Here is a 22,586-nt window from a genome sequence, read left to right as displayed (position 1 = left end):
GAACAAGCAGGTTTAGAATTAATGGGTCAATATTATTTAAAACAAAACACGGGGATCATGACCTTTGCCTCAACTACATATTGCTCTACAAGACTCAGGAAACTCCACTCTAACCTCTCAACCCCTGGGCTCTTTGGGAAACTGAAGGGCTGTAGTTATTAGAAATGGTCTTTGTTTCTTTTAATGTCTCGAAAGGATTTGGAAATAGAATGCAATATAACATGAAGAATCTCTCTACTTAAGCCTGAAAGATAAACGTGGAGGCCTAAATATTTTGAACTGGAGGTGTTTCCTTGTAAATTTATTATAGATGTATGCCTCTCGAGAGGAATGTATATAAACTGTACATGTATACATACACACATAATTCTCCAGAACAATTTACTGGATATGGAGACCCCCCCCCAAAGAAGTCATTCCAAGCTGACATACTTTCTAAATTTCTCTCTCCTTTCTTCTCTCTCTCTATATTATTTGCTAGCAATAATGGAATCCTCTGGGTTTAAGCCAAAGAAATATCTGGGAGACAAGACCAGACTTTGCAGCCTTTTTTTTCCCCCCCTGGGAGTGGCTTTTCTTATTTTCTTTTTAGTTTCTGATGAATGACTATAATTTATTTCTACCAAATTTAAATAAGTCCTGCTGCTGCCTTGTGTGTTTAACTAGGCAGGCAGAGGGAACTGGTTTGTTTAGGAAGCAGTGACTGAGAAACCCTGGCCAGGCGACAGAGGAGGGCAGAAAGAATCCAGACCAATTTGTATGTAGTATATTTTACTCCCATGAAATAAAACACATTTTTCATATTTGCTGAAAAGTAAAACAATAATATTGTATGAAATGTTATACACAGGGTAGGTTGTACATAGCAGTTTCAGAAACATCATTGCATCCACCAGAGAAACTATTCTAAAACTGATATTCACACATTTTTTATAATAATAATATGTTAGAAACATACAGTGTGGCATTTAGTATATACATTCCTTTGCTCACAAGCGAAAAACCCTAATCGCTTCTGTATAACATGCTTTATTTTAAAGCCTAACCTTTAAAAACACTGTTGTGATAGTACTAACAACTGCTTTTTATAAAATTAATTTGACATTTCGATATATATACATCCTTTCAGTCATTTTAATGTTAACAATGCTAAACTTAAAAAATAACAAGCTTATAGTAATGTTAAAATGTCATATCCAGTCAAACATTTGTGTGTGTCCTTGCAACTGTTGGAAATACTTTTAGTGAAAGATGTCAGACATTGAGGAAATTCCTTTGAAATCAAAGGAGCTCTCTTTAATTCAGTGGTTTCCTTTTCTCTTTATATCTTCTCTTTCTCTCCCTTTCTTGAGTGCCCACGACCTTCTCGCGTAACTCCCAGTCTTTCAAGGGCAGAGCTGCCCCAGCCGGCACGGTCCTCGGATCCGGGTGCCGTGGGCGAGGCTCACACCGGCCGGTCCACCGCATACTGGCAAGCACTCAGGTTGGACGCCGGGTTCTGCACGCTGGCGTAGCCGAAGCTGGAGTGCTGCTTTGCTTTCAGTCTCAGGCTGGCCAGGCTCGAGTTACACGTGTCCCTGTAAACGTACGGAGGAGTCGGCGGCGCGTAAGGACAGGCGGGCGTCGGCACCGCGGAATTCAGCGAGGGGCTGCTCAGGTTGTTCAAGTTATTCAGGCTATTGAGGCTGGAGCCCGGGACGCCGGTCACGGCTGAGGGCACCATGCTGGACGACATGCTCATGGAGGAGATGGAGTTGGGTGGGGAGAACATGCTCTGCGATGACAGGGGGTTGACGTTCATAGAGTTGAAGAAAGGGAAGCTCTTGGTGGACAGAGAGGCTGACGTGAGACCCTTGGCCGCCCAGTTGTTGTAGGAATAGCCCGGGTACATGTCGTCGTAGGGCTGCATAAGGCCGTTGAACTGCGGCCCAAAGCCATTCTTGCACAGCTCGGCCTGCTGGTTCCGCTCCCGCTTTCTCCATTTGGCCCGGCGATTCTTGAACCAAACCTGAGGGTGGAGGGTAAGGGGGCAAACAGATGCCACAGAGTGGATTAGTAAAACCTCGATCCCAGAAAGAACCAGAGGCCACCACCTCTGAAAGACAGAGACACACACGTATGTGCGCGTGCATGCACGCACACATCCCGGCCCCCCAAATTCTCCCCATCTACCTAGTGCCTCTGGGGCCCCAGCTGCCTGAGCCCTGTCCAAGCAAGAGAAGCCTGGCGGGGTGAGGCCAGAGAGTCCAGGCTCTGAGCTGCACCACAAACCCCAGTCCAACACCTGGCGGCCTGTGGGCGGCTTGTTCACTAACCCAGGCCCTCTTCAGGATCCAAAAACACTTACTGTAAAATAAACGCGGGGTGGCGGGGTTTTCCGTCCAACACTTACCCAGCGGCCTTGTAAACTTGCTTCCCTTGCAAAGCCACAGACACAGTGAAGAGGACAAGGAGATCCTGGGCACCAGAGGCCCAGGCTCTCTTTCACACAGCTCCTCCCTCCTGTCTCAGAACTCCCCTGCCGCCCCCCACTGCACAGAATGTGCTTTCACAACTGGCGCCAGGCCTTGACCCCCATCCTTGCCTAGCAAAAAAAAAAAAAAAAAAAAAAAAAAAAGGTATCAAAAAGCAAAAGATCACCTTCCCTACGGCCTCATATACTCCTCGAGCTTGGCTGGCAAATCTCTGGGAACCCAAAGTGGGCCACTCTGTAAGCCTCTCCCTCCCTTTGCCCACTCCAGGCCAGGCCCCTGCGCCCGGTGGTGCTCCTGCTGGGCCCAGACCTTTTGCTCCACTTTGCAAGCAGCCTCCTAACCCCGTCAGCCCCCACCCGCGTCCGGTGGCCCCGACGCAACCCTTCTCTCAATCCACATCGGGCCCGCCGGTCGCCACAGACTTCGGCTTTTGTGTATTGGAGCGAGGCCTGGCCCCAGATTTCAGAGCTGACACCGGTGATGTTTCACATTACACATCTCAGCCGGGCCCAGCCGCCTAATCCTCTTTTTTCCCCCCTTTTTCCTTTCATTCTCAATTTCCTTTTTATCCCCCTTCCTCTTTGCACCCGCCTGCTATAAAAAAGCACGCTTCACTCCTACTTGAAGGGACACACAGCGGGCCTGGATGGAGGCAGCCAGAGGGAGCGACAGCCCAGCATGGTAGTGACAGGGAACTTGGGAGGGATTGCAGAAAAATCAGAGGGGGTGGAGGAAAGAGGTCTTTTCCGAAGGATTCCAGAGAACCTACTGATTGTGTTTTTATCTTCATTACTTGCAATTTCCACCCTAGGCCGTCTAAACTTTGCCCAGGCAAGAAGAGTACGTGCAAGTCCCGTTCCCCTGATGCACAGGAGAGCTAATGAAAGACTGACCTTGTGCAAAACCACGCGGCTGGAGAGCCAGAGTTCTAGCTCTGAGCAGTTAAACTAAAACCGTTTTCAACTTCATCCCAGCTGTTATCCACCAGCATAGCCTCATATCCTATACAAATGCCACCCAGCGAGTGCCTTCGTTCCCTCTGCTTTGGGAAAACATTTTGGTCTTTATTTTTTTTTCATCATTATTGTTGTATAGTGTTTTCTTCTTTCTTCTCTGCTCTAACTGGAGGCTCTATTTTTCTATCCAGAGCTTTTTTTTTTTCTCCCTTAACAGCAAAGCCTCTGGATCCTGCTATATGTGTTTCTGCTTCCAGAATCCTAACACGTTTGGAGTTACCCACTGACCAGCATAAACCAGGATGTTGTTGCTGGGTAATTTATTTAAGTTCACTTTTGCCAATCCATAAAGTACAGATTTGCTACAAAGGTAAGCCACCCCCACCTTTAAGGAAAAAAAAAATACAAACTATTATCATTGGGAAGAAGGATATGAGTAACAATCTCCTAAGAAAAGATAAATAAACCAAACAGAAAAGTCTTTCTTCTTTTCTTTCTAAGAGGACTAAGAGGATAGTAGGTGGTGTATCAAAACTGCTTCCGTAGATCACAAAGACTAAGGGATAGGGTGTGGGAAAGAACTGAATGGCCAAAAACCCTCAAAGACTATGTAAGGAGGATGAGCCGAGTAGAAAGAGAGAAGTCCGGGGTTGGGCTGCCCGCGTTTAAGTTTCCCAAGGAGGACCAAACCTTGCATGTCTCTGGCGGGTATTTCTTGTTACAAGCGCACAGGTCGGAGCCTGTTCTCGCCTCCCGGCCTGGGAGGGATTTTATTAGCGCTCATCTGGCGACTGCAAGCCGGAAACACAATGCCCTGCACAGGGGAATGCCACGCGGCCCAGTTCGGGAGGGCTCGGGGTGGCGGCGCAGTGAGCGGGTGCCGCTCCGGGCGCCAGCGCCAGGCCTACCGCGGGTCTCGTAAGGGGGAGCAGTAAGCTCCCCACTGGAGCCTCCGAGAGGCCTTCTGCTTCTGCAAAGGCACACCACCCGCGCCCGCCGGGGGACGCCGCCTTCCACACTCCCTCAGGGTCTACGCGGCCGGCATCTCTACAATGGCTTCCTTCCCAGCCTTCCCAGGCTCCGCGAAGGGTCCTACCCGAACTCGGGCTTCCGTAAGGTTGGTCCACACGGCGATTTCCTCGCGCGTGGACATGTCCGGGTAGCGGTTCCGCTGGAAAGTGGCCTCCAGTTCCTGCAGTTGCTGGCTGGTGAAGTGAGTGCGCTGCCGCCGTTGCCGCTTCTTCTTGGACGGGTCTTCGGTGCCCACGTCCTCATTCTTTCCCGGCTGGCTCTTATCTTTCTCTGAAAACGAAACACACAAAGGTTCCCGTCAACATGTCCACCTGCTACCCGCGAACTCCGGCTGGACCCGGCGGCAGAGGCCGGGGGAGAAATGAGCTGCCATGCAGGGGAGGAGTGTGTGCGTGGCCTCTCCGGGCCGCGGGGAGCGCTGCGACTGTAGCGTGTGCAGACGGGAGTGTGGGTGTGAGCGCCCCATCTCCTCCCCTCCCCCAGCGCCGCACGTTTTATTTACATGTTTATCTCAGAGCAAAGGCACCTTCATTTTTATAGCCTCTGCTTTCAAGTATATTTACACGCCTCTGCGCAGACACAGCAAATCTCCCCGGACACCCGCACGCGCGCCTTTTACAGAGCCCCCCTAGATCTCGATGCGGTTTCGGAAGGCCAGTAAAGGTATATTTGGGGATTCGGCCACCCACCCAAGTTCTTCTACGCTTTAGAAATACCGCTTCTTCTGCGGCGTAATTTCGGAAATACTTTTCTAACAGGCGCAGCTTCTCGGGAGCTGAAAGCCGAGAGAACAGGGACCGGATTGGGGGGTTGGGGGACGGCCTCTGACCGTCTTCGAGTGGAGATGCTGGGATTTTTGTGACCCAGGAAACCTCGGGAGGCCAGGATGAGAATAGGGAAGAGTAGGAGAATGGCTCGCGTCGTTCGCGCCACCTCGGGCGGTCGAAGTGGAGAGAAAGGAACACGGGGCCAAAAGAATCCTGGCTCCGGAAGTTCTGCGGGAAGCAAACTAAACGACCACTCCCACCACGCCTCCCCCAGGAGGGGCCGACTTCCTTGGGGGCGAGAAGGGCCGAGTGGCAAGGGGCGGCTGGACCCGAGTATCTGCGGGGCCGCGCGGCGCCTTACCTGCGGCCTCGGGGCTGGAGGTGTCAGAGATGGTGTGCACCTCCAGCCTGTGCTTGGAAGAGTCCAGGGAGCGGGTCTGACCGGGAGCCAGGACTGAAGCCATGGCCAGTGGCTGGGGATGGTGACAGGAGGAAGACGAGGAGGTGGCCAACAGCTTGGTCCCTACTGCTCGGTGCTCCAAGTGCAGCGGGCCTTTCATGCAGTTCATGGACGAAGGAGCGCGCCGCCCTACGAGTCCCGGGTTGCCGCCCGGCCGAAACCCCGTGGCCGCCGCCGCCTGCTCCGCTCTGCGCTCTAGGCGCGGAGTTTCCCCGCTGTGGCCGCCGCGGGCCAAGCCAGGGAGCACAACCCCCGCTGAGTCTTTGAACCAAACCACCCCCGTCTCCTTCAGAAGGCTCTAGCGAAAGGGTCCGGCAGCAGAAAGTCAGCGGGCAAACGGAGACATGGGGGTGTGGGTAGGAGGGCACAGCTCGGAGCGTCTTTGGGCAGCAGGCTTCCAAGCTCCAAAGCAAAACCAGAGTGGGCAAAGACCCCTTTCTTCCCTCCCTCCCTCCCCCAAGTACCCCTCCAATAAGGAAAGCTAACGGCGTTCGCGATCTGCCCGCCCCCCGCGCGGCAGCCCTGACAGCGAAGTGTCAAGAGTGACAGGGACAGGTAGCTGATATTAGATCCCCCGCAGCGGCGGCAGCGGCTGCGGCAGTGGCGCGGGCCACTGGGCGCACCCTCCGCTGCGCGCACACGCACACCCCCTCGGGCCGTCGAGCCCGAGCACGGACTCGCAGCAGCTCAACTCCCGGCACCTAGGCGAGCGACGGACCAGCTCTGCGGCTCCGAGCTTCCCTGTTGGCCTAACATCTTAAAACCAGAGGCGGGCTTCCTGGTGTCCAGACGTCACTTTGCCGAGGCCCTCCCAACCCTCCCCGCCTCCGCCTCCGCCTCCGCCTCCGCCTCCTCCTCCTCCTCCCAGACCCTTCGCCCAGCGGGAGTGACGTGGCTCCGCACCAATCAAGAGACCCCGAGCCGCGGCGGAGGGGCAGCCCTGTCTGCACCTATCAGCTGTGTGGGGCCGGGCTAATACCTTACTGCGCCCACCAAGTCTACACCGGCCGGCTCCCGGGAATTCGGCTCTGACCCCGGCCGAAGCGCTTTTAGTTCAGTCGAGGAGGTAGAGAGGCGAGGCTGGGAGTAAAAGGCTCTGGAGAAAGAAGCGGAAAGGTCGAGGGCTGAAAGGTACAAGGATCAACAAGCCTCCCCACCCCTTTCTTTTGTATCTCGCTACATCCAAGTCCAATTGAGAGATGTTTTTCTCTTCCTGGATGGAAAGGAAACATCCTACTTAAACCCAGAATATTTAAAAAACAGCAACAAAACCTCTCCGAGCTTAAATTTTCCAAACAGCCTGTCAAGTGAATGCTGCGCTAATCTGAAGAAGCTTTGCTTTAATTGCAAAGAAGACAAAGCCCTGAGAAGGCAGGCTAATAAATTAGAAATCGAGAAGCAAATGGATCCGTCAAAAGAAAATTACCTTGACTTTAAACGAACAACTGTTTGGTGGTTCACTCTGGATTTATACAAGAATAAAAAGTCGCCTCAGATCACGTTTTCTGTAATGGTTATTAGTCCCCAGACAGAAAATACACAACAGAATAGAAACCCTAACCCAGCATTTTCAAAATGCTGAAAGCTTATCCATTCTACTTAGCGTTGATTAAGACACATATCCTAGATCTTTCAAATTCCTTGTACACTGTATTAAGCTTGTCCTAACCCTAGAGAGAGCCCGCTTTAAATTCGACTCTCTTGTTTACTTTATTACCAATCAGATTCAAATCCATAAAGCCTGCAGAATCAACAACCTTGAGCTAATTATATGTAAAATATGCTTTAATGAATTTCTATACAATTAAGAATGTTGCCAAATAACCAATTTCAAGGATAACTTCTAAGTCATTTTCTTTTTCTAGGGAACTCAAGGCTGTTGAATCTTTAAAGTCCAAGCAGGCAGAGGCAGTGGGGTAAGGGCGAAGGGCAAAAGCCTAGGAGAGCACTCAGCTAGGAAAAGCAAATTCTTATTCATTCATTTTTAAAAAAGGAAAAAAAAAACCCACACCTTTGGGGACATCCAACTCTTTACAATACTGTTTCCAAAAAACTTAAATTTCCAAATAAATTAAAGAAATACAAATGTGTTGTTCAAAATAATTTTTGGAAGTTCTTTTGTCCTCTGCTTAGGTCATCAAGAGAGCACAAACTAATCTCCTTTGGATTTTTGCACTGGTGATTGCTTTATTGTGGAGTTAGTGTTATCATCCCTGAATGTGTATTTGTTTGACATTACAGTCAATGATTTGTAACACCAGTATGAGGTATCTTCAGAAAACTCCCTCCTTGTCCTTGTTCACAGGATTGGGAAACGTATGCAGTCTGGGGCAGAGTGGATGAAACAGACTACGAACACGTTTGGAACCTATGTGTCTCTCCTTTGCCTGGCTCTCCCTGCCATACCCTATCTGCAACTCCTTCCCCCGTTTTAAACATGCTTGAGAGCCATCCAGAGAACCGAATGAGAATTGTTCTTCAGTCTCTCCCCAGAAGAATCATCCCACTTTAAGACAAATATAGCTGCAAGGAGGAATTTTCTTTATAGTAAGGTTTAAATCGGCATTTCTGGTTTTAACCTTTTATTCCAGTTCACCCCATTTCAAGCATACACACACCTGCTCAGTTCAGAACACATCCCCATGTGACATGTCTGCATTAGCTAAGGCTCATACATCCAGCTATATTAGGTCCTGCAATCTTATCACTAAATTATACATATTACACCAGCAGCCTGTTGGTAAAGAAGGTTAAATTAATTTACATTCTGCTCATTATCTGGTGCTTAAATGACGCATTTTATCCCTGAGATTTGGCGGAGAATCTCCTCAGACCCCACAGCGTTTCACCGAAGACAATGCTCTTACATTTGTAGTGGTTTTTAATCTGATAAGACTCTAATTTGCTTAAGTCTTTTAAATAAAGGTTTTAAATGTTTCTAGCCATTTTCTTATTGAATTTCCTCTGATTCCCCCAAGATCATAAAGTATATGTGTAAAGTAAATATTTCCTCCCATTGCACTGCCAGCCGATGACCTATAACTAAGTCAATATGAATCCAGCTTTTTTCTGCCCAATGTGTTTACTAATCATATTCCAGTTTCTTCTTTTTAAACCTCAGCATAGCTGCGATCCCCAAAATACCAAACCCATAAGGCTTCATTTCATGAGGAAACTCCATTGCATGAAAGAACAAAAAACTCCCCACCATAATGAGCATACTTTCTTTCTTAGTATTGGTTTCTTTGAGAGTCAAACCCCGGAGTTGCAATTTTTGGCGGAGGCTCTTGGTGTTTCTCAAAACTCCTTACTCAGAAGAGCTGAGAAGCTCCACAGAGCGATATTGATATTGAAGCTCATCTCTCATTAAATCTACAGAATTTTAAATTCTGTGGCTCTGTTGACTAACAGAACTCACATCACGGGCAAATACACATATGAAAGACCTAGTCTTCAAATCAGCTTCCAAAGTGGTTGAAAAACTCAAGGGCAAGAGACAGCTCCTCATAGTACCAAATTGTGGGAGATATTGGAAGTACTGGTGATCTCCAGGCAGCCTAAAAGCCTAAAGAGTTGAAGAATCTTAAATTGTATCTATCCATTGCAACGTCAAGTAGAAAATAAAGACAATTATCTGGAGATCTCTGGTTAAAGTAAGAACAGAACCATATCTAACAATCAATCAATCATCTATCTAGATATGCACATACATAATATATAATGCCTCCCCCCAACCATCGACTTAGCTGGAAAGACATTTCTTTGTAGTTTTCCAGAGTTTCAACTCTCTCCGGATGTCCTAATCACTTCACACTTGGCGAGTCTGGCTGACTCCCTTCTCAGGCCCAACAGAATCCATTCCATGGATGGTGGGAATATGCCAACATGAAACGTCTAGATGGCAAAAACCGACTAGGAGGAAACCAAGAAACACTTTTCGATGGGAACAGTGGTGGTGGTAGTGGGCAACTTTGGAGACTTAATCTACAAAAAACTTGTGAGTGCACAGATATTGGTAGTACAGACAAGGAAGGGGTTGAAAGTAATCCTTTGTATTTTGCAGGTTGAGCACTACCCTTGCTCCCCCATGCACCCATTCTTCTTTGACTGGTTCTAGAAATTTCTAAGATTTCCTAGACTCCATCACAGAAATTTCCAATCCAGAAAAAAAATCAGGATGCTGAGTTCAGGGAAACTGGAGGTGCTGCTGTAAGGCCTCCATGGAGGGAAGCCTAGTGCAGGTTTGAGTTTTCAAATCAAAAGACATTCAAGAATTCTCAGTTGGGTTTTCTTGCTTATTCTTTCAAGGCAAGACCCTTGAGGAGGGAAATGTGTGACACAGGGTCAGGCGTGTTTTGAGCTGTTGGTATTTGCCACCGATTACCAGTCTTAAGGTCTTATTTAATTTCACACTATTTAGTGGTAGTTGCGCAAAGCCTGGTTGGCCCTTGCGGCAAAATTGGTTGGACTGCGGGGCCAAACTCTGGTGCAGTGGCCCAAGTATGGACTGATATCCAACCAACTGAGCCACAACTTTTGGGAAAAAAATCTGTCCTCAAAGCTCACATGCGAGATGGTTCAATTAGGTGTCTCCTTTGGCTGTTAGATCATATAGGGGTGGGGGTCTTGCTCTGGTTCAGGCCAGCTCAAGGCCTTGGCCCGCCCAGAGTCAGGTCAGAGTCCTGTGAAGGGCATGACTGTGTGTGAGTGCGCATGTGGTGTAAGGCACAGAGGTCAGATGGAGACCTTGCCCCCTGCCCAAGAAGTGGCCTTTCCTCCCCTCCTGCTTCTGCCTGCCCTTTCTTCACACACAAATAGAGCTGGAAAGACCCTTTAGTTGCACCTCCGCCCCACCCGCTCCAGCCACAAAGTGGAAACACCCAGAAATTAAAAACTTTACTGTGACTGATCCCCCTCCCCAGACCATTCTCTAAATGGATTTAAAAAGTGCTCGTTTGTGAAAAGGGGCAGATTCTTTTCTGAATCATAAATCTGTGCATGTACTGAGCAACACCCACATTCTCTGGGTCCCTGCAAACGGTATCCATATTTTTTTAGTCTCACACACTCAGTCACTTAAGGTTTGGAGTAACTGGCTGGGGGTGCTTGGGGTGGCAGGGGGAGGTACCCCCACAATGGCGCCTGAAGAGAAAACCAGGGATTAGACGAGGCAGGATGGGTGGGGGGCATGCCTCTGAAACCATGAAACCCATGTGCTATATGCCTTTTCACATTAGTTTGTTAACTCTGCAGCTTTATTAGGCCATCATTTAATCTTAGAAAACACCTAGCTGTGTAAAAGTCAAATAAAGGGAAGGGTATAAATTTGTGTAAGCCGAAGGGGAAAGATAGGGTTAGATGGGGGGCAGAGAGAGAGTGAGAGAGAGAGAGCGCATGGTAAAAGAAAATGAGATAGACATTAATATCCAGGTCCAGAGAGGAGAACTGGCGAGGGACTGGCTAAAGTCACTTTTAAAAACTGGATTAAAACGCGCCTCTTTTTCTCTTTTCTGTGTTTCTCCCCTCTAGCTCTTGTCCGTCTCCTTTTTCCATTTCTCTTGCTCTCCCTTCTTTCTGTCTTCCCTCTCCCAGACATGCTGGTAGCTAACATTCAGCATTAGTTGTCATGGTGACCATAAATCACATAAATCCAAAAATACCCACCTATAATCTGAGATGAAGCTTTTATTTCCCTAGCGAAATAATATTTTAAAAGCTGTCAGCTGACAAAAAAAAAAAGGAACCCACCTCATCGTAGTAACCCAAATAATATATTACTTCTAAAGGTTTAAATTAAAATGTCAGCCTGTTAAAAACATGCTGCAAGAATTTTGGGCACTCTTCCTGTCAGATTCTTACAATGAAGTTGACTCCACCACTCCTGATCACTCTTTAACACACATACACCATTTTGCTGCTCATTTTCCTTCTATTAATTTCTTTCCTCCCCTCCCACCTATCTTAGTCTGTCCAGACTCTGCCTTAGCTTGTAAAAGAAAGGAGTCTCCACCTGGATCAGAAAGAGGTTGAATCCTCTGCCCGAGCCTTTTGAGGACCTCCTGTGTTCGTCCTTTCATCAATTACTGCCCCAAACGAAAGATGGGGTTTGGGGGAAGAAAAGGTTATCGTCAGGATCCAAATGGGGGTGACTCCATAGAGGAACTGAGAAGAGAGAAATGCAGAGAGGGGTACTAGGGGTGTGGGGGCAGGGGCAGACAGAGTGGTGAACTGACCTGGACGACCAGTTTCTGCGGTTAAGTCTAGCCTAGGAAAGGTACCTATATTCTCTCACTCCTGCCTTTTTCCTCCTAAGAGCAAACTTTCCTATTTGGAGACCCCGGTGGGGGAGGGGGGTGACGGCCACAGTTGGGCCTTTTGTCTTCTACCTTGGGCTTGTTGTCTTTTGCCTATCTTTGGATTACTGGGTATTCGCCTAGATGAAGAGCCATTAATTACCCATTCAGTCAATATTAGGAAGACGACAAAGCTTTTTACATAGGATTAAGAAGACGTCAGATTGTTCCATTAGTATATTCCTGCTCACGAATAAGCTTTCGTTATACATTTCCTTTTCCCTCCCGAGTCGCTCTAACAACTGCTGCATATATTAACAGCGGGCGGTGAGAAATAACAGCCCAACCAGCCTCGAGAAAAACTTTGAGCGCGCCTGGTGTCGGTAGCAAGGAACACGACGACCTGTAAAGCCTACCTCCGCAGGCGGGGATCCGCAGGGACTGACTACCTATTGCACAACTGGTACAATTTCCCCCGACGGGGAAAAAACCCACAAAACGCAGAGGCAGCGTCTACCAATAAGCTAGAGTTGGCGCGGGGTGGGGTGGGGTGGGTGGGGCGGTAGTAAAGAAAATGGAAATCTCTTCTCCTTAACCCTGTTCCCCTCTCTGGTCGCTTCTGCCTCAGACTTCATGCCCCTTCTGCTTGCCCCTGTCGCTTGCTCGGGCCTCACCTCTAAGAGCCATGGACCATCTGAACATCCCCCTTCTTTCAGACCACGCTCCGGCCCGGGGCACTGCAGCCTGTGCCACCATTTCGCGTTTCTCTAGGGATGATCCGGACTGCGCTCTCGCTTGGATCCTTGTTAGCATGAAAGCGGCTTCACGATGGCGAAGGGAAACCGGCTTATTTGCTTTCAGGGGGTACATTAGGAATCCAAGTAGTATGTGCTCGGCAAACATTTGCTGATTGAATGAATGTAGGCTTTGCGGCCGCCGAGGCGGCCGGGGTTAGCCCGGGTCCTCTGAAGAAGGCTGGGATCTAGCTGCTAGCTGAGGGTGTGTGTGTCGCAGCTGGGGGCGCCCCAAGAGGCCTTGGAATCCCCCTCCCAAGGGAAGGAGGTCTGAACACACCAGAGACTTGGGTGAGACTCTTGGCAGCATCCACTGAGCCAAAGCTATTTAAAAATTAATGGCGTCTCTTGGGGAAGGCCCGGCCAAGGTACCCGCCCACGTATGGTCGCGGAAGCTGGGCGCCGGGACCGTGGGGCGGCAGCTCTGTCCGATTTCAGCCCGCAAGCCAGAGCCACCGCCCCGAAACTTTAAGGGTTACTGACAGGGGAGGATCACTCCCTCCCCTTCCTGAAAGTCAAGAGCACTTTTCGACTTCAGCAAGGAGGCTTCTTTCCACCCAAAGCAAGAAGTCAAGGATCTCCGTTCCTTGACTCCTAGGGGACGTTCTCAGCAGATTCCCGCCCCTTCTTTCTGGGGGTACAGTTTAACTTGCCAACTCTCCCTCCCTCCGCCTGGGTGCCTAGCCATTCCTCTTTTAACCCTCTCTCCACCCCCCCCCCCCCCCCCCCCCCCCCCCCCGGGGCCTTAAGGGTCTCCAGCAGACCTCATGCTTCCTCTAGTTTCAGGGTTCCAGCCAGGCTGTGGGTCAGCCCAATGGCTATCAAGGGGATGAGGGTTCCCTTGGGAAGGAAGGCAGAGTTGGAGCCTTCCAGAGGTTAACCTTGTCTACTTAGAGACCGTTTTCAGTCTTCAACAAGGACACAATGGTTTTGGGGGGTTGAGGAGAGGGTTGTGCCAATATAAAGTGTCATGATTCCTTTTGAAAACTGCCTGTCATTGCAAACATTTTTTTCTTTTTGAAAGCAAAAAACAAAACAAAACAAAACAAAACAAAACTTATAAAAATATAAAGGAGAAAACCTTTTCTTTAAAAGCAGGTTGTGTCCAGGAGTTTGCATATCACAACTTGTATTCAGTAGAGGGGACTCTGGCAACCTTCCTTGTGAGGCACTGTAGTTTTGGCTATTCGTGTCTGACTTTTTTTTTTTTTTTTTTTGGTCTACCACATCCCTAAAAGCCAATAAAATCAAGATTTTCGGCATTTCTCCCTATCACATGCCTCTTCTTAATTAATGGTATTAAACATGTTTAGGCAGCAATTTCCCTCTTTGGTCCAAAAGGCAGAAAACAGATTATTGCCAGTGTAGAGCCTTTCATTTGCACTAAAATAATCCTGGCCTGAAAGTAATGGTTAAGAAAACAATCGTTCACTATTTCTAGTTCTTTATTTACCTGCTAATTATCAGAAGTGGATGCCCAGTGGCCCAAGTGGGAACTGTGACAGAAGCAGAAAAGAGCAGCTTTCCGCAGCTTCTTGCCCACCTAGGTGCCCCCCCCCCCATCCCATTTCAAGCCTCTCCTCCAACAGGCCCTACCTCCCTAGTTTAGATGGAGACCACCTGTCCTCAGAAACCATGCCTGGGCTCTAGAAGCCCTGGGTTGGGGTGGGGATAGAAGACATTCTGTATCATTCCCGCTCCCATTGCATTGGAAAACATCAGTCTCAGCTTGGGGGCTGCCAGCCCACCCTATGCAAAGTGAAATTGGGGAGCTCCCCCAGTCTGGCCAGAGCCAGGACTGAACCCATACAAAATATTTCCCTGAGGGGAGACATTGCTGTTCTTGATTTTTAACCATATCCCAAACATACTTCGGTCTAATAATTTATTTTTACGACCGATTATCAAACAGAGGAAGAATTTAACACAATCTTAATGACAGAAATCACCCGACGTTATCTCTGCATGGCCCCATTTAACCCCATGGGGTTAATCCCGGACAAGTGAGCGTTTAACTGGCCCAGCAGGAGGACTCCCGATATTGTGGTGTCGGGAGTGCTCTGCTCCAGACCACTTTAGAAGTTTTATTTAGACAAATGATAATTTTCTCAGATTTACTGGGAAGCCCGAATGCAGGGCCTTTGTTTTCTTCTTAGTAGTATGGTTTGTTTACTTGGCGGGGGGTCCCAATTCTCCCCCCTCCGGCACACATTACATTTGTATCTTTACACTTTAATCCGGAAAGAGGGGGTTAGGGGCTGAGGGTGATGGGGAGCTTTATCTCCTCACACTATCAAAGGTCAACAACTCCCTAAGGCTAGGCACTTATTATTATAGTAACCTGGAAAATCCGGAGAATATCAGAACAGTTAAGTTTAAGTTTCTCATGAATTCTAAGGGAAAGCTTGTCCCCTCATCCACACACACACACACACGCACACAACTAAAGGGTAAGTTTCAGTCCAGCAAAGGTCTGTGCAGTGGGTTGGAGACGTTTTAACTTTTACACAAGCCTGCAGACTTTGAGCAGCAGTGTCCCTTGACTCGTCCACAATGAAACCAGCTAATTCAGCAACGACACCACCAAGACCCGAGGCCTCGCAACCTGCACAACAGGTGAGTTCGCGTCGACAGGGGCACACACTTCAGCACACCCTTGACTGCTGCGCACAGTCTCTGCCCTCAGGCTCAGCGGGGCTCCAGTGAGCTCTTCCACCCCTCGGCCAGGCGAATCTTTGCCAACACAAGCCTCCGGTGCTTGCCTTCCGCGGTAAACCCCGCACCCACAAGCCTGGGCGGGGCTCGGCTAAGAGCCGCAGGGGCGGGGTGGACCCTTGGTGGTGCTGCACGCAGTGGGACATGGCCGGCGACAGAGGTCGCTGTTGGACTACTTTTCCGCGCCAGCTCGAGGCACAGAAGTAGGTTGGGGTGTGGGCACATCAGGCCGCAAGGAGAGAGCGAGAAAGAGCAAGAGGGAGAGGTGTTGGGTCTCAGGAGTGCAGTATAATTTTAGGAAAGGAATTAACGTCCCTGGGACGGCTATTTCCCGTCCCACCCAGAGTCCAAGTGTCTAAGTCAAGGAGCAGGCACGCCGAATCTGGCGGCCTCGCCTGCGTGCGCCTTACCCGAAGCCTAGAGGCCCGGAGGCGGGTGCCCTGCGCGCGGCCTGCGCTTCGCTCCCGGCCTTACCAGTGGCGCCGGGATGCTGCCGCGGGAAGAGCTTGCTGCTGGCTGCCTCTTTCCGGCTCTCGGGAGAGTCTGTGAACTCGACCTTTTTGATTTCGGAGTCTTTGGAGAAGAGGCATTCAACGGCCGCCGGCTGCACGCCTGGGCCACGCGCGCCCGCCCCACAAGCGGGTAGAGAGACGCCCGGGACCGCCGCGGAAAGAAGCGGGGTTGTGGGGAGGTGGGGCAGGAGCAGGACGAAGAAGAGAAAGAGGGACAAAGAGCAAAGACCCAGTTAGAGGAAAGGGCAGAGGGCACTCCCGTCTCCCGGACCCTCTGGCAACCCGGCGCAGGGTAGAGTACTGTTTTCCGCGCCTCCCTGGGGCTGCCAGCGGCTCCCTCCAGGAGAAGTAGGCCCCGCACATCGGGACGCGGCGAGCGCCTCCCTCCCTATCCGCAGCGGCCCCTCACCCCCATACTCCGGGAGAGGCCACCGGCGTCCCGGTTCCGATTCCCTTTCTGTCCCGGCCGGACCCTCCTGGAAGAGCCCCTAGCCGCTGCCTCGCTAAGCGGCCAGTGCCCTCTCGCCGCCCTCGCGCAGTGCAGTCTCCCGTCGGGTGCCCGGGGCAGGAGGAGCGACTCTTACCTAATTGCACACACGCCGACACTAGTTTGCGGCAGTTGGTCTCCATTCCCCGTTATCTGCAAAATAAAGGAGGAGGGCGGTGAGAAGCGGCGGTCGCCAAGCGTGCCGGGCTCCGTGGAGCGAGGCTACCTGTGGGGCGGACAACCTCAAATTCGCTGTTAAGTGCCCACTCGGTGCTGGGTTTCAGGCGTGTTTCTCTGACCTGACAGCCTCTGGCTGCCCAGCCTCAGCCCTACCCTAGCCCCTGGCCCAGGACATCTGGATGGACCTGAGGGGGACCTCGCCCTCCAGAGTTGCGGTGAATGGGCCCAGGCCCTGTTAAGGGATAAATCCATCGTGTTCTGGGGGACTTTGGCTGTGGAGCTACTTACAAGATGTTTGTATCAGGCCTTAAGAGCCCTTCTGAACACGGGGCGAAACTTAGATAAAAATCTGGGGGTGAGTGAAGAGGACTTGCCCCTTGAGGAAGTTGTGTGGAAGGCCACCTTTAAGCACGGCGCTTTCCGTGAGCAGGAGCTCAGTGAACCTTTGTAGAATCTCAGCGTCAACTTGTAACTGTCCTATACAACAGGCTGTCCTCAATTTTCTGTAATTCTGAAATGAACGGGACTCTAAGGTTCTTGGCCTAGGGTGCTCCAGGAGACAGCTGGCTTCGGGCCTCTCATCCGTCAGGAGCCACTTTTCCATATTTAGCCACACTTTTCCCTGGAGATACTTACCCGGCCATTTATTTACCCTAAAGTAAGATTTAAGATCGCAGAGGAGGGAAACGGTGGTGGACTGAGTGAGACAGAGGGGAACAGGGCAAAAGTCCGGAGGGTTTTCTTTCCACCAAGGACGTAGAAATAACTCGTAGAGAACGGCTCCCCCGATTCTCCCCGGAGAACCAAATCTTTTTCAAATTTCCAACCACAGCGCAGCGAGCCAAGCCTTTAACGCGCGCCCCCTTTCCCGCCACAGGCAAACCGGGAGAGGTGGGTGGCGAGAGACCCTGTCGGGGTGGGTAGAAGAGCCGCGGCTGCTTTAAAGACCGAAGAAAAGAAAGAAGGTCTCGGGCTCCCCAAGCCCTTCGGATCTCGGCGTCTGCCTCTCTTCAAACTAACCAGGGTACGCCGGCGGCGGGAGGGCCCACTTCGCTCGGGTCCGGGGCTAAGGGTAGGAGCGGGCGTTGCCCCTTTGGCCCAAGTACTGAGGCGGGGCAGGGAGCTGCCGGTCTGGCTCTAGTCTGGGTCGTATTTCCCGGCTCCTCGGCCTCTCCTGGAACGAGCCGGGCCTCGGGGGCCTCTGGCCAAGGTCGTGGCTTAGAGGAGGGGCTGCCCAGCGCGGCGGCGTGGGGATCCAGGGGTTCCCCCCACCCGCTATCTGGGACGTGGGCGGGGGCTCTGCGGATCCTTGCAGGCCCGGGGGCCCAGAAGTAGCAGTTTGGCGGCTCCAGATTTAGTGATTCTGCAGTAAAATCACAGGATTAGTCCCTGATTGAGATGTCTGTTCGTGAGATATTACAAAATTCATTATCACAGCTTTCTACTAACTCGATATGAAGTAACACAGATGGGATTTTATTAGTCCAGACTTCAAATGTTTACTTATGATAATTTCAGGGGAAATTTGCATGTCATCATCAATTCGATAATCTTTTTTTTTTTTTTTAAACATCTGAACTGGCTGCATTATTAACGGGTAGCCGAAGCATTGCAGATGGTAACTGCAAATCGTTTTTATTTATTTATTTTTTTAAGGAATGAAATATACAAAAGAAAAAGATGGGGTTGCTCAGTGTAAAGTCAGTCAATTATTACACATTCTCCCCCCACTCCCAAGCTTCAGTGCTGAAGACCAAACAAAGCAATACAAAACAAATCTTCAAGAACTCTATTCTAAGGACTGAAAAGAAGGTCAAGGCGTGTTCCTTAGCTCACTCCTAAGTGTCCTTGTGACTCGGGGATTTATTTTGCAGTCAAAATGAGCCATGAGACCTGCATTATTTATTTATTTATTTTGCTTCATGTAATTACCAGGCCTACTAGATGAATTGAATCTGACTAACTAGGGAAGATAGTTTTTAAAAATAACCTCCAATTCCCGCTTGCTGATCCTTAAACCTGCCCTGTCAAGGAAGACAAGTCTTACTAGACAAATTTGGCTGTAGGATTTAGGGACTGGCTTCCACCGCTAATCTCACAAATTAAGATGCACAACTTTTTTTGATGGGAAGTTGTTCTCACCCCAAAAGTTCATGTCCTGGTTTTAATGTTTATGTCAGGCAATCTTGTTTTGGCCAAGTTGAGTTTTCTATTGTGAGTGTGCTAAAAAGCACCATATAGTTAACGAAGCACACTGAAGACACTGGCCAAGGCAGGCAGTAAAGCCGTAAGAAATAAAACAATTTTCTTAAAAATAATTTCTGATTGTCGTAAGTGGAAGTTGCAGGATAAAATACAGTTCTAATAATTCCAAATCCTTTCACAATTCTCCCCTTTCCATTTATTTTGTTACCCCATAACAAAATCTTTAATGGAAAGTTTAAAAATAAACAGCACAAGAACATATGTTTTAAATGAACTAAATTGGTGAGATTAGCCAGTAAATTAATTTGCAGTGGGTAATCATTTAAGGAAATTAAAATACTGCTTAACACAGTTCTGTATTTTACCAGTTTAAGCCTTCTTTTAAACCAATTAATATTGATGCTTTAGGAACACTTGAAGACAAACATGCTCAACTTGAGGAACAAAGCACCTGAATAATTTAAGTGGAGTTTTGCTGAGGTAAAGTAAAACATTCCATAAATGAAGTAGCTATTTAATTTTTAGGGAATGTTTGATTATTAAAATCTTGTATGCTTATTTTATGTTACACCAATAAAAATCTTCAATCTATTTTACTTATGTGCTTTGTTTCCTTGACATAATTGGTATTTGAATTTTAGATAAATTTCTCCCCAAATTATATTAAAACCATGTTTAATTCTTATTACTGGCCAAAAAGTGCATGGGAATCTCTTTAAATCAGATAATTTTTTTCACACAAATATTTTAGAATGTATGAGTGACTGTTTAATTTTAATTCATAATAGTAAAAGTTTTTTTTTTCATTTAGTTTACTTTAGTAAGACATAATACTCACCCACAAAAAAATAGTAAATAACATATTACCCTATGATTTCTAAATTACTTAGGAAAGTAAAGTCACTGAATTGGAATTAAAAGAACCGTATGTCCCAGCTTTAGAAACATAATTTTTTTCTTACTCGACACTTGGAAAAATAGTACTCTCCTCTTTACCATTTAAAACCTATCTCCTCAAGTGCAAGATTGGAGTTGACTGGTGATCAATTTCAAGGATTTATAATCCGAAGTAATTGTGTGAGCTTGGCATCCAGGCCTGGCTTCCAGGTAATTCGCTTGGGCCTGAGAGGTCACTAACTGCCAGTTAAGATGGAATCTTTTTTCCAGTTGGTAACAATGGGAAGGGGGCTAATCTTCCAGTAGCTGAAACTTTGTACCCGGCCCTTTATCTTGAGAATGCTAATCCTCAACCTGAGGATTTGTCCCCGCAGTGTTGGCACCGAGATTTAAGGGAAGATACTTCGTTTTAAATGCCAGCCGTGGTCTTGCTCCCCACTCGACTTCGGCAACCCCATAGATTGTAGTGTCAGCGACTGGGGACAAGAGGAACGGGGCTTTGCAAGGTCTGTTTGCCAACTGAGTTACCTCGGGCGACGGGGGGAAGGCAGCCCTAAGAACCACAAATCACCTACGGTGAAGATTCTCCAAAGTGGAACAAATTTCCAAACTCGCATTATCTCACACCCCTGCGGAAGAGACGGCCTCCACTTACCGGCTACCGGGAGAGAGCTGCTGTCTCTGCGTCCCACCGCTTCCCGGGGAGATTTCCAGCGAGCCGAGGCGCAGGCTGCACCGCAAGAGCCTGAAAACCGAGCTCGAGAGGACTGCGGGGGCTCCCGAGGGTGCCAAGTTCCGAGGGAGTCCACGGGTGCGCGGTGGCCGCAGGAATCTAGCCGTCACTGGCAGTTTCTTTCTGCTCCTCTCCAGCTTTCTCGCTGTCTCGCACTCTCTCTCCCCTCCCTCGCTCTCATCCCTCTCTCTTCCCTCAGCTCGGTCTCCGTGTGGGGAGTGACGTGACGTCAGCAGAGATTCCACCAAACTCCACTGCACAGTGGCGGGCGGGCGGGCAGCCGAGCCCGGCAGCGCGGCGGGCGTTCAAGGAGCGAGCAAAGCGTTCGGGCGAGCGCGGGGGGGAGCGGGCAGGGGCGACGAGAAGCGAGCCAGGGCAGGGAGGTGAGGCCGCCAGGCCGGAGAGTCGGGCGCCGGAGGAAAAGCCCCGAGAGCGAAAGAGGGGCAGGGAGCCGGGCAGGGCTCTGAGACAGGAGCAGAGGAGCAGCAGGCACAAGCAATCCCACTGTGGAAAGGAGGACAGGAGGGGAGGATGGGTTGGAGGAAAAAGGAATCTGCGCCGGACCGGGAGCTCAAAGAATCCCAGGGGGAGGACTGGGGCGTCCGGGAGACGGGAAGGTACTCCTGGGGAGCAAACCAGGACGGAGAAGAAGGAAGGGACAGGGAAAGTGGCCCAAGAAATGGAACAAAGGACAGAGTGCATGTGCATGGGTTTGTTTGTGGCGAGGCATGTGGGGTGTGAGTATGAGAGTGCCTGTATGTGACCTTCTTCCAGGCCCGTAGGATTGAGAGAAGAGGTCACGGAAACGAGGGATGGCGGAGTGGGGGTGGTGGGGACGTAAGGGGCGCACAGGAGGCTGGAGCGAAAGTAGGCGGAGTGGGGGCGAGAGAGGATGACTGAAGAGAAATCTGGAAAAGTGGGGCGAGCGGGGGAAGGGTGGGGAAGAGGGTCGGGAGGGCGACAGCCGGGGCGAGCGAGACTAGTTAACCAAAGAAGGCCGAGATGCCTGGCCCAGCACTGCCTGCCCGGACACCGCGCCCGAGGTCAAGGCGGGTGGACCAAGCACGCTGTCCCTGCGCAGGTGGGAACGGTCGCGCACTGACCAGCGTACACGAAAGGATTGCGCTGGGCAAGGCTTGGGCGCTCATAGAGTCTAGAATTTCCTCTGCTGTACCTACACTCAACAAGTTCACCCCGGGTCACGGATATCTCATTTTTTAAAATGACGAGGTTAAGGTTCCTGGCGAGCATGGTATTAAATTGCAAAGGATGGTGGTGGGGGTGGGAAGGGAAGCTACCTTCAAACCCACAATTGCTCCTGAAAATCGAAGAGCACGTGAAGTTAGAGGAGTCGTTTTCATTGGAAAAGTGTGCCTTACTTCTAAACCCTGATTTTCCGATTTCTTCACCGGAGCAAGGGCGTGTAGTTTGGTAGCCAGCAAGGATATTTTGCTCTGTCCTGCCTTCGGGTATAAGGACTATAAATATGATTCGTCTGGAAGGCTAGGTGTGAAGGCTTCTGCCAGGCATACTAGACAACGTTCTTTCAATTTCAAGGGCATCCTGTTAATGTATGTTTTTGGAAAGCCGCGGAAAGCCATGGTAGCCTCCGGTTTGGTTTTCCCATCAATATTAATTTCTGCATAGGAACAACACTCTCCCAGGCCCGCCATTAAAGAGCCCTCTCCTTTGGTCTTCAATGGAGAATAAAGTTCCCTCTAAAAGTTGTATTGCTCTTCCTAAACCAGTATACCAGTTCTCTCAATTTTAGGAAAATATAATGACTTGTTGGGAGAACCTGTGAGAAATACGTGCATTACAAAAAAACATGGTGTTTAAAATAACCCAGGTCACCACATAGGTGCTGGGCTTTCCCTACATTTGGGGGCTGTCTGGAACATGTTATGTGTTTTCTCGAATTACTCCGTGTTTTGAATTCATTTGAGTTAGCAGTAAAAACAGGCAAACAAACGTGCTCAATTTGTTTTGAGTGCTAAATCCCTTCACTTTGAAATAGCTAACAGTCGACAGACGGACTCATTTTATGGAAACGGTTAGTTTCTTCAGCCACGAAGAAATTT

The 22,586-nt window shown here is 49.5% G+C and overlaps 1 protein-coding gene across 3 annotated transcripts; it reads right to left on the bottom strand.

Moving 5' to 3' along the window:
- Nucleotides 1-754: 754 nt before the first annotated feature.
- On the bottom strand, nt 755-20,656 carry PITX2 (paired like homeodomain 2). Of its 3 annotated transcripts, XM_032859830.1 has the most exons (5): nt 20,428-20,656; nt 16,588-16,643; nt 15,966-16,103; nt 4,527-4,732; nt 755-2,008 (listed from the first exon to the last, which is right to left on the bottom strand). In XM_032859830.1, the coding sequence occupies exons 2-5, from the start codon at nt 16,631-16,633 to the stop codon at nt 1,445-1,447; spliced, it is 954 nt and encodes a 317-aa protein (XP_032715721.1). In that variant the 5' UTR covers nt 16,634-16,643; nt 20,428-20,656; the 3' UTR covers nt 755-1,444. The 3 variants fall into 3 exon arrangements, with proteins under 3 accessions (XP_032715721.1, XP_032715722.1, XP_032715715.1); XM_032859831.1 differs by lacking the exon at nt 15,966-16,103 and having other exon boundaries at nt 20,428-20,653; XM_032859824.1 differs by lacking the exons at nt 15,966-16,103; nt 16,588-16,643; nt 20,428-20,656 and adding an exon at nt 5,591-6,455.
- Nucleotides 20,657-22,586: the final 1,930 nt, after the last annotated feature.

This window comes from Lontra canadensis, unplaced genomic scaffold, assembly GCF_010015895.1.
Source record: "Lontra canadensis isolate GAN:19392208 unplaced genomic scaffold, GSC_riverotter_1.0 scaffold1, whole genome shotgun sequence".
Lineage (NCBI taxonomy): Eukaryota > Metazoa > Chordata > Mammalia > Carnivora > Mustelidae > Lontra > Lontra canadensis.
Note: the sequence above shows the minus strand (reverse complement) of the source record. Positions and strands in the feature narration are given on the sequence as shown.

What these genes read in the sequence shown, in the direction of transcription:
- PITX2 (XM_032859824.1), bottom strand. Translation starts at nt 5,798, where the DNA reads ATGAACTGCATGAAAGGCCCGCTGCACTTGGAGCACCGAGCAGTAGGG. An exon ending in CTCCAGCCCCGAGGCCGCAG is followed by an intron (nt 4,733 to 5,590) that starts GTAAGGCGCCGC and finishes TTTCGTTTTCAG; the next exon opens with AGAAAGATAAGAGCCAGCCG. An exon ending in TTACGGAAGCCCGAGTTCGG is followed by an intron (nt 2,009 to 4,526) that starts GTAGGACCCTTC and finishes CTCCACCCTCAG; the next exon opens with GTTTGGTTCAAGAATCGCCG.